Source organism: Manacus vitellinus, unplaced genomic scaffold (genome assembly GCF_001715985.3).
Source record: "Manacus vitellinus isolate BGI_N305 unplaced genomic scaffold, ASM171598v3 scaffold_12_pilon, whole genome shotgun sequence".
Classification (NCBI taxonomy): domain Eukaryota; kingdom Metazoa; phylum Chordata; class Aves; order Passeriformes; family Pipridae; genus Manacus; species Manacus vitellinus.
This window is the reverse complement of record NW_021938949.1, coordinates 13,762,563-13,779,697: the sequence shown is the minus strand read 5'-3', so window position 1 is coordinate 13,779,697 and position 17,135 is coordinate 13,762,563. Positions and strand designations below refer to the sequence as shown.

Here is a 17,135-nt window from a genome sequence, read left to right as displayed (position 1 = left end):
TATTCACCTGGGTGTCCACTGTATCTATTGCTATTCTATAAATTATTCATAGAAAGGTTTTAATACTGAGTTTCATAAATAATTCATTTGTATTGTTTTCAGCTACTAAAAATGGGTTAAAGATATAAGCATTTGTATGCTAAGTAAGTCCACAGGTCAAAGTGTAAACAGAGGATAAGATTTTTCACGATTTCTTCCCATTCACTCTGTTTTCTCCCTGGTATTCAGAGACAAAGCGATGCATAAAAATGCAGCACCTTTGGTATTCTGATGAGGTTTTTCTTAAATAGCTTCAATTGCTTTCCCTTCTATTTCATTTATTTTCTTTCCTGTGATTTAATTTCTTTTTGTTGGATGAGAAGCATCAAAAATGATGAAAGATGAAGCATGAAGGAAATACAAAGTGAAAAGAAGGAAAACCTGAGTGATGCTCTGGCAACACCTAGAGGGGTCAGCCCACAGTGAAAAAAATCAACTCAGATTCTTCTTCAGGATACAGAAGCTTTTTCTTCTTTAGTATGGGACAAATAAGCCAATATCTCTGATTCAACCTGCCCATCTAAAAACGGGTTGGAATTATAAAACCTAATAATCCTTAATATACTACACAAAAAGAAAGAAATTTTCTAAATAGAAAAATAAATCAAATATTTTAGCCAATCAATTGCAACTGTTTAGCACAAGAGTATGTGAATGCTTGAAATGTAGCCATTGCAGGTCATCTATCCATTCCTTCACCCAAGTAAGCAATGTTTCCTCATTAGCCTCTCTAAATCCAACAGATCGATAATGATGTCACTAATATCTCTATATGTGTACCAGACAAGATGCATCAGCCAGGATGGTTACACCTCTTCCAGTTGTTTAGCATTATAAGAGGAATAAAATCCATGTGCTGGAAGACTAACACCCTTGTTGCCTGCAGTATGAAAATGAATGTTGTTTTTTATGGAACAGGCCTGCACTCTGCCATTCCTGTTACACTGAAATTTGCCATTCTTAGTCTCAACAACATGCCACTGCTGACCTTAAGTCCATATTTATTTTTCAATAAAGCCCTCTCTTTCACTGACAGAAAAATGTAAAGTCAACACATGTATTTATGTAGAAAAAAAAAAAAAAGATTATGTAACACACACCATATTCCAACCTGATAGAAGATTTTAGTCAGTCATAACATACAATTTTTTTTAATCACCATATATCTATTTGCTTGCACATATGAAAGGCTTGAAGTTTCCCTGTGCCAAACAACTATTTCTACAATCAGAAAGGAGTTCAAACCCTCTGTGGAGACTGAGTCATCATTACTGTTTACAAATATATCAAAGATGTGCAGTAAGTTTTCTTCTGCAGGGCAGAAGTGCCAAGAGGACCTACAATGCTTCTATTTTGTGTTAGAATGAAAAATAGTTGTTTGAAATTCAATGAAACCAGTCAATCTAATTCAATTTCACAGATATTCTTTTACCAGAAGTTTAAATGAATCCATCCTATGTGAGGGATCACTCACATCAGTCCACAACTGAGCTAAACACTTTTTAATAGCAAAATGGTCATGTAGAAAGATAACTCATCTACCAAAGAAAAACTCTTCAGGGTTTGTTCAGAGGCAAAATAATAAATTTATAAATGCTCCCTAACATTAAGACCAGCTTTAATCTGTGATGTATATGAAAACACTGTCTGAAAAATAGATGCAGATGTCCTTGGCAGTGAGGTGGGTTAGAACAGAGTGGAAGAGAATTCCTGTCTCAGCATCAAGAAGTAATTTTACTCGTTTGTTTTACTACTTTTTTTTTTTTTAAGACTGCAAGAGAACAGTACTAAAAAGGTTCAGAGCTACTTAAACTGAATGAACTGTGCATACAGAGAGAAAGAAAAGAGAGGAAAGAAGGTTGGTGCCTACCATCTCCCACAAACTGAAGGAGGGCCAGATCGATTTGTCTCTTCCAAGGTGATCCTTTCTGAAGTGCAATTCCGTAGCCGGTAGTGGCAAAGATGTATCCGCTCCCTATTGTGACAAGTTTGCAGCCTTCGTCTCTTCCAGCCTTGTAATTCAGCACTGCTGCATCGTAGATGAAAGCATCCAGCTTCCTGAAATAAAAGAAAACATTTTACAAACCAAATCATTAGGGACAGCTGTTGGCAGACCTCTTTTGTCCTTGATGTTAAGACCCTGTTGAATATCATATGGATTCTTTGATATCATTAATTACATATCCTGCTCTGCTGTATCTAAAATTAACAAAAGGCATCTATTTTAGTGAGGGGAAAGTAGGACACGTAGTTTTGCATTTCTATTTTAAGGGATGCTGTTAAAAAAATACCGAGCAGGAGAAACCAAGCCACAAAACGTCTTGCCCTGTTATCTTTCTATCTGTGTTCTCAAAATGAGTAATAAATATCTTGAGATGCAAAATGGTCTCCCAAACCAACAGAAATTACAATAGATAATTTAGATTTGAAACAACAATAACCAATTAGTTTATTTAAACTGCTGAATGAGATTGAAAACATGAGTTCACCAGTCTTTACACACGTGCCCTTATTTTACATCTCTTTCCAAAAATAAACAGTGAAGGTGGAGGTTAAGTCCCTGATAAGACAAACCATATTCAATGTATTCAATATGCTCCGGTACTGGAGCATACTCAATACAGCTATCTAAATCCTGCTTAAAAATTATATAAAACATTCCTTTAAGATTCGCAGTTCCAAACTTATTATTTGTGTATCTGGAGCACAGCAGGAACAAAGGAACTTGTGAAAAAGTTCCAGCCTTTCAGTCCATCTACCTAATAATGTAAGAATGGGATAATCCCGTTCTCTAGAGAGTACAGGGAACACAACAAAAGACAGGAACACAAATTCAGGAAGGAAGGGAGAAGAGGCAGTGTCCTTCAGGATACCTTTTCAGAAGCACTGTAAAAGCAAGAGTTAGAAGGTTGGTGCATGGCTATTTCACCAATGAAAATACACCTATAAGAAGAGGAGGCCATTTGGAAGGACAATCACTTGCCAGCAGCAGATCCCCGTCAAAGAAAAGATATATTCTTGTACCGGCATAAATTCATGTGCAATCTTTAAAAAGATAAAAACTTGACTTTATTTTGCATTACTGTCCTCCTCTGCAGCCAAAACCTCTGTGATTTCTACCACTTGCACAGGACCAGCAGATTAGAAAGGCAATAGAAAGAAGCTATTTGGGTCTCAGCCCAAAGTCATCACATCCCCCAGTAACACACTCTCCATTTTCAACACTTTTGTCCATCCCACAGGAGGCCAGAGGAGCAGGGAGAACACAGCTACACCATGGGCCTCCCAGGATGGTGCAGGTGGAGTCTTCCCTGTCACCCTCAGTGGCTCTGCAGCTCCAGGCACTGCCAGCACTGCCCCTGGAGAGCCCCAGTGCATTGCTGTGGAGCACTGCTGACTCCTCCTGATGGGATGCAGCTGACAAAGGCTGGCAGAATACTGCTCAGAAACAGTTAGGGCCTGTCTTTGTGGCAAGGAAATCATAAAAATAAATGTATTGTGGCACAAACAGGTACAAGAGCATCAACTTCAATTACATTATACCAGTATGCCCCAGCTTTGAATTCTGTTGCTGTGAAGTTTTGGAATCATACTATCTTAAATCAGTTTATGTTGATAAAACTTTTCATTTATAACCACAGAACAGAGCAAAACCTAAACATATCACAGAAAAGAAGAAAAAAAACCAACAAATTTTCATGTGCATCATAATGCAATGTTTGTTCATAAATAACCAACCAACAGATTCATACAGAATCCTATCCTTTGCAGAACTCTAAATCAGGTATCAAAAATGTGGCAGTAAAAAATATCCCTGTCCATCTCATGTAAAACCAAGAGGAATACCAGGAGAGAATGAAGTTGTTGGATTTTTGTCTGCTGTCATGAAAAAGTGAAAAGTGAAATTCCTGTCACTACTTACTGCACTTTATTGCTTACCTTCAAAGATATTTATCCCAACACTCACCATTCAAGTCACCAAATTGGGATTTAGTGAAGTAGTTCATTTAGAGAAGTACAGGTGGCTCATGCAACCATTAAAAGAAATAGTCTGGCCATCACTTCTTTTGCTTTTCCACTCTTCCCTAAAACTCATTTGGTACAATCCTCAGCTTAAAAAGCAGACTAGCTTCACAAATGCTAAAAGTCTGCCTCCCTCCTTCCTTTAAATGGGATAATTTAACATGCAGAAAACAATCACTAAACACCTGTTAGATGGTGCCACAAATCCAATCCCAAAATGAAACATGGATGGCTATGTGGCTCTGGGGTAACTAAACTGGAGGTATCCAAGAGGGCCCCGGGGCACTGCCCAAGCCTGCAGTTCTCAACACCAGATCAGAGTTTTATAAATGATGGGCTTTGATTCAGCACTTCAGAGACAATCTTTGCTTGTGTAGAGAGCAAAAACAAAAATCTATGTTCTCGGGGTAGGTTCACAAGGGGAAAAAAACCCACAAACCCGCTTGCTGTATCCTTGAGATACTTGTAACTTCTCTGATCTGCAGCAGACAATTACCCAAATCAATACAATCCAAGCTCATGCTTTGAGACCTCTGCAGTTACCTGTGGGAAGGAAGGACACTTCCCCTCCTGGTGGGTGCCTATGGCTCAGGCAAGGGATGGGGAGGTAATGGGTGCAGACACTGCTACCACCAGCCAGCCTCAGTTAAAACACACTCTGGAATTTGTCATCTGTTTATTCTGAGATTTATAGTTTTGCAATGTAAGCACATAAAACACATGCTGGCAAACACAGAGAAAACATAAAGAGTCAGCTATTCTTCTGTCAAAACAGTCTCAGTCAGAAATACAAAGGAAACAGATCTCTTTGCTAAAGGCTCCAGGGCAAAAGCTTTGTGCTACCTCAGAAATCACACTCAAACAGGCAGTTTGCCTCCTGAGTCACTAAACGTTAGTCAAACCTTGGGATAGAAAGACAATGCTCAATCACAGTTTCACTCACTGGCTGTGGAACCACAACCCCTGTTTCCCAGGAGTCTGGGCATCACTGCAGTGGGTACAATGAGGAGAGCAGGTTCTGATGATGCTGAAGGCTTTACTATTGAGGGCTTTTTCTATACTACTTCTATTAGGTCACAATAAATCTCATTAGGCAAATCAGTTTAAAAACATGAGGCACTTTCCTGACAGATGCTGAGAGCTGAGGGTTCTTCTATGAGTTGCTGCCCAATGTCTGAACTATAAATCAAAAAGTTGATTGCCCTGAAAAAAGTCTTGGTATCTACAAATACAAACTCATATTCAGAATATATATTCCCCATTTCCAACATAAATCTTATGGCCTCTCAAGGTTCAATTATCTCTTCATCATGAGCTGATTACAGAAGTACTGTTCCTGCAAAGCTTCAGAACATGCTGTACCCCTGCAGCGTGGGCAGGGAGTAACAAGCCCCAACTGAAGTTCTCAGATGTTAGGGCACCCAACTCCTCCATAACCAGGAGGTGAATTCCTGACACTCCAAATTTTTAAGAACTTTCAGATAACTTCAAACATTTTTCAGTAAGCGTTTCCAAAAACGAAGACAGCAAAATCTGGGCAAGTCCAAAAATGTGACCCTTTCTGAGTTGTTTGCAGAGCTGGCAGCGAGCATCAGCTCTGGAGGAAGGCATGGGCCAGAAGGCTGCTGGGAACAGAGAGGACTTTCCTTCCTGCTATGTCTGTGTGGGGAAAGGCACAGCTGTTGTTTTGCTTGGCTCTGGTGGAGGAGCCGGGCTGTGAGCACGGCAGGGACTGCTGGACACAGAAGCCCATCCTTGTCTTGTCATCCTCCAGGCAGGACTGGCAAGCCTGGACCTCCAGCTCTCCCTGTTCCTTGTTCTTGTGGCAGCAAAACTGAACTGTGCTGCACATGTGAGAAGCTTTGCAGTGCTCTGAGTGCTGACCACTCTGTGCTGGAGTTACATCCTCCCTGCAGAACAGCTCCCAGGCAGCACAGCACCCACACCCAGGGAGGCTCAGAGCCTCCTGCAAACCTTAGTCACGTACAAATGAACCAATTAACTTGTCACTTCAGTGCAGCCACTTCGGGGAGTGAAAAGCTTTGTCACACTGTGTAGGTTTAAATAAACTGGTAAGAATTAGTAGAAAGCTGAAGGAGAACTATCAGGACTGGGATGCAGCAAGAGACAAGGTTTATAACTGCCATGAACTCATCAAAAACGCCAGGCACTTTCAGCCAGTGCAGAGGAACAGGACCACAGTGCTATGACTCATCTGAGCAATGGGCAGGTCTGCAAACTTCCTCAGAACTCCTGCAATAATCCTGGTTAGGAGGAACAATAAACAGTTAGGAATATTTACATAAGAGTGACTACAAAGGCAAATGCCTTTCATCACGTAGCAAGCACCAAGAGGAAAGGGGGTGGGGAGAATTTTAGCTCCCACAGCATAGGAGAACATCAGGTGTTAGAAAATTATGAATTGGAATAGTCCTAGAAAAACAAAAAAGAGCATCAGTGAATGTAATAATTTGAAGTGGGAGATCTGTGAAAAACAAATGTGGACAGTCTTGTACCTAAACATTTATGAGTCATCAAGAAGGATAAGAGTTGAAATATCAGAATAGCTATTGCAAAAACCCATTCTCAAGCATTGCTGCACACATTCAAAAATGCCTGTGTAAAGAAAATTAAAGTTAAAGGAAAAGGTACAGAAAAGCAATTTCAGAAAAGCTGAAAACAGTTCCCTATAATTTTCCATATCTTTATTTCTCAAATTCCTATGATGGAAACTGAAAAGAAGGATTAGGAAAATGCTCCTTTATTAGTGACTTATTCCTCAGCAACTGAAGTATAACTCAGTTGGAAAATGTTCCTTTGCTTCCTTAACCAACTGCATAATCCTTCAGCGATTTTGTTTTCTTGAGGGAATGAGAAGGAAAACTCTAAAATGCCAATGTGCTCAGCAGTTCTGGACCCATAAGCAGCAATCCAGTACATTAGAAATCCATCTTTTTCAGTTACTTTGTGTCCTGCTGTGCTCTGTGTCACAATACTTGGAAAAGGAGAGGTATGTTCAGTGTAGGCCTGTTTATTCCCCTTCTATTTCGCTGTCCAGCATTGGAGTGTATGGAACAAATAATATTGTGTTTCCCTTGAGGATCAGAGAAACTGGAGCATGACTGAAGTTGCTTTCCAGTTTTCAAGTGCTGCAGTAAATTCAAACATAAAATATCCACAGCAGAATTAATTTCTTGCTAAAGTGGTACTGTTTGGTGCAGTATTCATCTGTCAGATCCAGGACATTAACTTTAGAATCAATTTTTCCTCACTCTCATTTCTTTGTGTTTTCTAACACCCCAAATATGTTCTTTTCATGGCCAGACAAAAGCTGGGTATTGTTACCAACACAGATTTGGCTTACACAAACCAGGATGAACGTAACACAGAAGTGCATCATCATAGCAATGTGCTTGCACTGCATTTGGCAGCAAACAGCTGTATCACAATGACTCTTCTACATTATTTTTGATTAAGAGTATCTTGCAACTCAAATATACACCTTCTGGGGCTTGTTCTGAAAATTTAAAGGTCAACTGCATATTTAAGAAAAATTATTCATTATGAATTACATAAATTTTATTCTGAGGAAAGGTAGTAAATGAAATCAGACCCATTTTTGAAATTTGCCTGGGTGTCTTAAACTGAGAGATGTCACTCCTCAAATCTGGTTGTAAATAAATGCAAAAGAGACTACAAAGATTATTACATAGCAGGTGTCATATCTGCTTAATAAGACTCCATTTGTGTCTCTTGAAAGAACAATATTTGAAATTACTGTCTTATTGCAAATATCAGACTGGAAGCCTGTGAATCCTCAAACAACATTTTTATCACCACTTCCCCTCTTTAACCCCATCATCATTTAGTTTTGGAGAAACACAGCTTATTTTAAAAACATTCTGCAAAAATCTCCACTACTTTTCAGGTTTTTATTTTTCTTTTAAAAATAAATTGCGTTGCCTTACATGACCCTTAAAGTAGCATTTATAATTTGGTATCAAGCCAAAAAAAAAAGGTATCCAACTTAAGACTGGATTAAACATAAGCACATATTTTAGAGATCATCAATAGCGTTGCTGGGAAGGCAGCAAGTGCAAAAATACTGGGTTTAAAATATGATGGATTTACATTACGAATTTATATTTTATCCCTTCTTTCTCCACAGAAGAGATAAAAGAAAGTATGTCAAGAGTGCACAGTGAGGGACACAGGGTCATTTGTGTGTCTCTGTGTCCAGGGGATGCAGTGCTGAAAGGTCACCATGGAATGACGCAGTAACCAAAGGGAAAGGACACTGCTCTGAAGATGAAAGCTCTCTAAAGTGATACTTTGATACTGCTGCAGCAAGAGAAGCACATATTTAACCTTTAGCATGAAGAACTGTTGATTTCTTTGGCCTGGATTTTACTAAAATGCATTTCAGGTTATCTGATGCATTTCCTCACCAGCAGCGACTTTCTCTTTTAGTACATATTCAAATAGCTCCACGTAGAACTGAACTTCACGTGCACTGAATGGATTTCTTGACATCTTGACACTGCAAATTCATTAGGGGAAAATTCAGCAACCAGCCCCCTGCAACAACACAGCTTAGCAAAGTATAACCCAGTTACATGATGAACTTGTGAGCAGGGAATGAGCTTCCAACTCTTCTCCCAGCTCTGTCCTCACTTCGATCTTCACACAGAAAATGGAGACATAAAATTTGAAAGAGCGAGTTCTGACAGACATTAACACCACAGTGAGAGATTGTGGAGGCTGCACCTCCTGTCAGGGCAATCCCAGCTGCCACAAAACCCGCTGTTAACTCTCCTCCATCACTTGGCTGTGGTCACCTGAACAGGAGCACTCACCCTCCTCCCTCACAGGAGCTCCCATTCCCTCTGTCCATCCACCTTCCCAGTCCCTCCAACATTTCCCTTAGCAACAAAATAATGGAAAATTTAGTTTGCCTTTATGATTAATTTATACAATGGAAGAGTGTCCCACTTCACGTCTCAGAAGCCAAGCCAAGAAGTTTTTTGCAACGCATCAGTTTATCAAAACACAAAAATCTGAAGAGCCGAGTAGGGGGAATATATTTTTAGATTAAAGGTTTTGTCCCAGTTACAATAGCATAATAAAGGATAAATTCAGCACAGCTCACCAAGCAGCTGATCTCAACCCCAAATCCAATTAATACTAAAACTTAGAATAGCTTCTCAAAAGAGGGGTTAGATGGGACACAGCTACTTCCACCTGTTCATTTAATTTCCAGGTACTTTGTAATATTTAAAGATAATAGATAGATAACTGCATTACCTAAAAATGGTAATACAGACACATGAGATAACCTCAAAAAAAAAAAAAAAAAAAAAAAAAAAAAAAAAACAAAAAAACAGGAAAAGAAGCAATGGATTTATTTTATGGCCATGAAGAAATTCCTGAAAATGTAATTACAAGAATATGAGAATAACTGCATTTCCTGAAAGGACAGTAAGTTATGGGGAAACAGGGATCAGCCATCAGAAAAAGTGATGCCAGAAAATCCTGCCACAAGTGGAGTCTTTATCTCTGTGCTGCCAGCTTGGTGGCACTTTGTGTGCAAACCCTGCACTCTACTCACTTCAGCAGTAACACCAGCAGCAAAAGCAGAAAAATTGTGCTCATCCAGGCACACATTTCTTTTAAGCTATTAGATTTTAGAACTGATACTTCAGTGAACAGATCCTCTGAAAAAAATATTTTAAATGGAACAGCAAATTTAAATGTTTTCATATCTCCGTGGCCTTTCAGCGCAGGCAGCAGTTGCCCAGTTGCAAACCAGCTCCCCAGTTCTCAGCTTGGGTGGCTACAGCTGTAACATCCACTGCAATGCCAAAATGAACATTAGAATGAACATTGAAACAAATATTAGATTGAAGTACAACAGTAAGCATCATAATTTAAATCAAAATGAAGTTACCCCAGCCACCTGATGCCAAACTAAATGAAGTCATCGATTGCAGAAGTTGTCTGAACCTGCTCAACCAGGAGAGAAAATACTGAATGGGTCAAAACTGTTTAGCAGAGATTTCTTTTTTTACAGGTCAGGAAGGAAATTGTTACATTATTTACTCCTTCCTATGGTTTTAAGGAAAGTGCATTTATATTTGTACAATAATTTAGCACTTACTGTCAAAATTGACAGGGATAAGTAGACATTCTGGAGAAGAGCAAATGTTTTGCTCTCCCAGGTAGTTCTGGATCTCTGTTCAGTGCTCTTTGACTTAGATGTTTCCCCCCAAATATATATGGTGAGGAATACCCCTATGTGGGCAGCAGATCCTCACTGGCTTAGACTTAGGATCTAATAACCTATGGCAGAAGATTATTGCAAACAATAGAGAGGGGGAATAAAAGAAAGAAGGCAGGCAGGGATGCTACTGTCCCTGAACAGATCTTTTGGGCTTTAGACAAATGGGCATTTCATGTGCTCCAGGCTGTATTAACCCCATCAGGTTGAACAGCTCCAAATTACCTTCCACCAATTCCTTCTGTTTTTTTCTGAGCTTGTTTAATTTGGTATTCGCAACATCTGATCTCCAGATGGTAACTATGTAAGTTTAACTCCACAAATGCAATATTCTATCAATCACTGCTGAACTTTACAGAGAAAAGACACAGGGAGAGACTGAGAGAGAGAGGAGAGTGCAAAGAGGAGAGACCAACTGATGGCCACTTTTACTCAAACAAAAATATCTTAAGTGGCTGACAGTTGTGGTTATTTCCACTTGTCAGTACTACAGAACAACAATTTCTGAAGGTATTTCCACTCCAGCTATGAGACAGAAGGCGTGCAGGCATAAAAAATGATACTCCATATATGATTTATGGCAAAAGCTGCCTGAACTCATCAGTGCTTCAGACACAGTCCAGCTCAGTTTTAGGTTTCATTTGACTGTTTTAAAATCAAAGTTCAGTTCCACTTTTTTCTAAGGAGTTCCCATAGTCCTGTCTCACAGCTCTATTGAATTTTTTTATTTTGTCTTTCAGACCAGCTGCAGAAATTAATTCTTCTGAGCGTCAGCATCCAAAAATGTCCAAAAGTTATATCCAGAAAAATGGTCCAGTGAGTGCCTTTGTACGGAAATAGTGCAATCCAGGAGGTGGATAAATCAGTCCTCTAAGCTATTTTATATTCCTGATCATTAGTTATAAGTACCATTGACAGTGAATTATCTGAAATATTAATTTTTCACCTTATGTCATTGTGAGTCCATTCCAACTCAGAATATTCTATGATTCTCTGATTCATGTTTTGGATTCACCACCCCCTTAAAAGAATGATCACCTGGCACAATTCATAGAATCATAGAATCAGTCAGGTTGGAAAGAACCTCTGAGATCATCAAGTCTTGATCCAACCCTGCCATTGTTGCCCTTTCAGGGTCTGACAAACATCTTTTAAATTACTATCCTATGGATCTGATGAAAATATGGACAGTAATTTTCTTAAACATTTCTCCTTAATGAAACACTTAGAGATGTAAGTCAGATTCATCAGCACTTTCCTCTTAAAAAAGAAAAAAAGGCTAATTCCTATCTTAGTTTATAAACTTTGTTGCAGTAACAACAGATGCAGACTGAGGAAAATACTTCTCCAATGACAAGTGAAACACACAAGTTTCAGATTCAATAGTTAAATTGGTGTTTAAATTTTGAGTATCCCCAAAGAAAGCCTTCACACTTTGAAAGAGGAGAACATCATTCCCTCTTCATTAAGATCAGGACATATTTCAATTACAGGTTGCTGTTTCAGTGACATCTTAAAAACATGAGCTAAGATCACCCAGTTAAGAAGGGGCTATTTCAGCTGCTGCATTTGATTTTTAAATCCTGTTTTTAAAGCTTGGGAGAAGCACAAAACCCAAGCAGGCTCAGAATAGGGAGCTCTGACAAGTAGCCCATGTGAAAGGAGGAAAACATCATGTTTTAGACTGATAGCTGGATATAATATTATTGGACATATTATTTTAAAATTTAGCTGCATAAAGTAGTGCTTGTGCTAAAGCTGTCTCCAGCACAGTTTCTCTATTCATGTATCATAACAGGCACCCAGGAGGGTTGCAAGCAATAAGCCACTATGACTACAGACATCTCATGCTGCCCACTGAACTTTTTCTTCCTCTCTCAAACACTCTTCAGAGTCAAATACCTCTGGTAAATTCTTAAAAATTGGTGAAAGAATTGCTCTGTGTACGATAACATTAAAAGTCTAAGTGTGAATATTCTCAATTACAAATACTGCAAGGTGTTGTCAATCAGACAGTCAAAAAATATTGAGCCACTAGTTTAAAAGTTTGACATTCTATATGTGCTTAACACTTCTGTGAGTTCTGGTTGTTAGCCATTATTATCTGCCCATAAGAATAATTTGTGCTTTTAATGAAAAAAAAAACACATGTAATTTTTATTTCAGACAACTTCTCTCACAGCTTTCCCTCCCCATTTGAGGTGAAGAGGTATGAACCACAGTAAGAACAAAAACTGGGAAGGTTTTCCTTTGGTGAAAATTTTGATGGCAATTTTCCTGGAAAAATAAATTGAAAATATTGAAATAAGTTTTGCATCGAAGTGGAGATGTGAGCTGCTGCCTAAAAGACAGGTCGGGTTTGTTTTTAACTTTAGGCACATCACCACTTTAATTGGCAGACCTAATTAACAGAAGGACCTGCTGGGCACAATCTGAACCCTGTTCCAGCTGACAGAAACAGGGATTTTTGCCTCCTGGTTATGCCTGTGCCACACAGCACAAGCTGCCAGGGCAGCCTCTGACCTGGTTGTATTTGTTCAGCAAATAACAGAGTGTGTGAAGCTGTGAATTGGATACAATTTATAATCACTGTGAGCACAACAAAAATCCAATTCAGGCCAATAAACTCAGAGATGGAGGGTTAAAAGGCCATTGGGGCCTTCTGGGGTCTTCTCTTGCACTTTGTCTGCTTAGTGCCACAGGATACTATAAAACATGCTAATAATCATATTGTTTTCACTCAAGAGAGAGGGCTTGCAGAGAGGAAATAACTCCTCATGCCATTTGCACTGCCCAGACGTTTCCAGGTGTTTCTGCTGGCATTTGCCATGAAAGGATGCTGAGGAATGGAATCATCATGTGTCCCTCTCTGAGTGGTGACAGCTCAGGACACCCTGCAGGCCCAGAGCAGCTCCCCAGGGCACAGCTCATTACTTGTGTGGATATAAAATCACACATGTGATGACCCCCCACATGTGAGGCTGTATCTGTCGTAGCTCTGGCAGTGTAGATGTGCTGCCACCACAGCACCACCCATTCCAAGAAGCTTCATCATTCCACCAGCATGTCAGAGATAACTAGGAATCAGGAATTAAACTCCATGCGTGTATAAAGTCCTAAGCATTGTACCTTTAACAGGAAGGCGGATGAAGTCCCAAGTAGTTAGAATCAAATCCCTGAATATACAGCCACAGTTGGGGCTGGAAATAAAAATGGTTTTATTAAGCAGCTGTACAAGGGGCTGCTTCCCTGTGGAACACCAGGGATTCCTTGCTGCAGGTTCCTTGAGATGAAGTGATGGGCAGCAGGCTAGTGAACATCTCCCATTTTATCCCGAGACTAAAAAAAGCCTTTCCCAATTAAATTTTCCTCCTTCAGCCATTAGCAGTTAAGTCCCAGACTATATGCCACTGTAGATGTGCTGGGGCAAAGGTGAGAACATGAAATGCATTTCCAGTTTACTGCTGTTGCAATTTCTCCTCTTGGCAGTTTTACAGCAGCAAATCACTCATACGCAGAGAAACACTGCATGCAAACTCAACAGCTATGAGCTCATACTACCCACACCAGAGAATTGCAATGGGAGAGGTGGTTTTGCCTGCAAGAAGATAGTACTCTTTTATTATAGTCTCTTCAGGAAAAATACAGCCAGGCAAACAAACAAACAAACGCAAAGAGCCACTGTAAACATAACACAAAAATCAGCAACTTCCTATTTGGGGACTTATTCTCTCTTCAAGAAGCAAAATCAATAGGATCTGCTTTTCTGGGAGAGAGGATTCTCAAAATGTAGATGAATTAAATGAAGCATAGACAGAAATGCTTGCCATGCATTTTTAAAACTGTATTTGATCAATACACTTCTAAAGAACTCAGAGGAGCCACCGTGGCTCTAACAGGGCTGGGCATCACCCACCAAGAATACATTAGCTAATGTCTCACAGACTTTACTCTCCTGAATAATGCTCAGGGCAATAACTGCCATTTCTGTTCTCATTAAAGAACAAAAACCTAGCAAATTCCTGAGCTGCTCAGTCCTGCCTAAGGAGCAATGCCAAGCTCTGCACATAGCACAGCACACGTGGGCCACCTGATCCCTTAAATGCAGGAAATTCAGTGAAAAACACAAGTATGTTTTTCGACAAGCTTGTAAGATCATTACTGCTTTCAGTACTACACTGCATGAAGGAGGGACAATATTTTGCCATCTCGAAAATTATTAAGAAGTACTTCAATAACAAGATCTTCCCTTTTAAAAGGACTGGTTGCAAACTGATATATTTAATTAATAATTAAAGTTCTGGTGTTGTTCAAATGGTGTTTCAGGAGCTTTCTGAGAACTGTATCTGTGAATCTCAGAAATAAGACCCTAGTGACAAGAGATGGATATTACTGCGACCTTACAGATTTTTTAAAGATATTTTCAGAAACAAAGATTCCTTTCTTATGAAAGGGAGAAAACCAATATAGCAGATAAATTTGCCTTTACCAGTGATAGCAACAAGCCTTCATGGATAAGATTCAACGAACACCGCCATGGGGATTCCCCTGAAGGAGTAGGTATAATGTCAGTGTCAGACTAAAGCAAAAATCTCATTTCCACTTCAATTTGCAGAATTTCCAAGCTGTTGATCTCAAACATTTCTGATGTTAACTGAACAAGATAGGTCCAAGCCTATTGCCCATGCAGTGAAGTTGCTTGTTCTAATTAAAAAAACCCAAAAGCAGATACTTTCCTTGTACATTAATTTCTTGAAACACTACCAACTTCACCTCTCAAAGGTGAAGGGGCTGGGTATGTTCTCCAGGCTACCCAGATACAGCTGTGTGCACACTCATCTCTCTGTGAACAGCAATACTCCAGCACAAGACCTGTCTAACCCTTAGAGCAGACCAGGAAATAGAGGCAGGGAAACCATTTATTTTATGCACATTTCTATTCGTATTTCTGCCCCTGAGGTTTTTCCTGGCCGTGTTAACAACTGGACTGAAGAAGCTGATTTTCCGCTTCTTGAGAGAACATGAGATAAAAAAAAAACAAACCAAAACAAACCAAAACAAAAAAGTTTTGGTTCTATTTGTTTTCAGAAATCTCTGCATCTGAAACTTTATGTTTGTTGTTTTCCCACTTTCTTCTTCCAGTTCAACTCAGTAACATTATGTTTTAAACACAATGGCCTCAGAGATCAAGATATTCCCAATACATCTCAAGATGCTAATGCTAATTAAAGCTGATTAAAAGATTTAAGAGTTTGAGATACAGCAAAACCAGACTGAACTGTGACAAGACACTACTTACAATTTCATTCTATTTAGCTCAGGGGCAAGATGTGTAGCATTATTCAGTCTTTAAGTATTGCCTCATTGCTGGTATTTTTTGCTCCACCTTAAAATTAGAATCAAACATTATATAAAAGGAACTAAAGGGGACTAAATCTCATGTCTTCAACCAAGAAAAAGTAGTTTTAAAACTGAGATTGGAAATACATACAGGTTACACAAACACTTTTCAGGAAGAACACAGATACAATTTATTTTACCTCATGGCAGCAGTTATCAACCAGATAATCTTTGCAAGTCCTTCTCTGGTCTATACATCATGACTGTAATTATCAGGTAGTTCATCTTCAAAAAGCTGTGCAGTAGCAGCAAGCTTTACCACACATAAGAAAAGTCACTTGTTCTATCCCCAGTGATCAGAATGAAAAATAAATAAATAAATAAAAATACAGGAATAGATTTGGAAAGAGATAAAGATGAAAAAAGACACAAAACAGTTGTAATAAGGTGAGCAGAACACAGGTACTGAAGAGGAAAATAGAAACTATACATTTGCTTGAGTTTGAGGAAGAACAGACAGGTCATCCTCAAAAAAGCCACAGCAACACAGACTCCATGGGACAAGATGTACTAGAAATCATGGGATGAAGGGATAAAGTAAGCCAGGGAGGGGGGAAGCTCAGTCAGGTCTAGTTAAAGATGAAAGGACAAACTTTACACAGAGAGAGAAGGAATCTGGTCAAATAATTCATCAGGGGGAAAGGAAGAAGCCACAGCAACCTATACTGAGGAACAGAACAGAAAAATTGGAATAAAAAGTGAAAAATGATGGTTTTGAAGAATACAGGTCTGAAAGCAGCCGATGCCATACTGTTCAATCCTTCTGTAGATGCCACCAGACACAATCCTAAGGAGCACAGCTGTGTGTGGCAGTTACTTATATTGATTCAGAAAACACTCATGTGGCAGCTGATTTGTACCATCTGCTGCAGGAATATCAGTCAAGGGGAGCAAGGTACACACCTGGGGGCCTTCACACTGAGCAACCACTTAGAAGAGGAAAGCAACTTCAGCAGGGAAAAAGAAATCTATAAAAAATGAATAGTTTATGCCATCAGAAGGAGCAAAGCTTTTGAGGGAGAGCAGCAGCTGGCACAGGAGCAGCCAGCCTGAGTTTTAGTGGATGTCCTGAACAACCCTGCAGTCAGGTATCCCCCCCCTCCCTCATTTTCATGCTTAAGTGTCTGGCAGGTTGGCCTGATTTTAAAGCTAACAGCAGTTTTTCAGGGCTTTCAGTAGCACAAATGGCTGGGGAAAAGTACAAGTACACATCCCCCAGATAAACCATCCACCCAACAGAAACAGCCCCGGCAATGGCTGAAATCAAGGACAGCTCCTTCTTTAAAAATTCACAGTAGGAATGGCAGCATTCAGCTGACTACCTCTAATGCATAATTTAGCTGTCACCCAGGAAATGTAACTTGCATGGGCTCAGTCAGAGCAGGAGCTCCAGTCT

At 39.5% G+C, this 17,135-nt stretch overlaps 1 protein-coding gene across 1 annotated transcript in view; it reads right to left on the bottom strand.

The window, feature by feature from the left end:
* Window positions 1-17,135, bottom strand: part of GRIN2A (glutamate ionotropic receptor NMDA type subunit 2A) — a 165,149-nt gene that overhangs the window by 19,285 nt on the left and 128,729 nt on the right. The window contains exon 10 of the mRNA XM_008921736.4: window positions 1,910-2,097. Within this exon, the coding sequence (XP_008919984.2) occupies window positions 1,910-2,097 (188 nt within the window). The remainder of the gene's footprint in view (window positions 1-1,909; window positions 2,098-17,135) is intronic.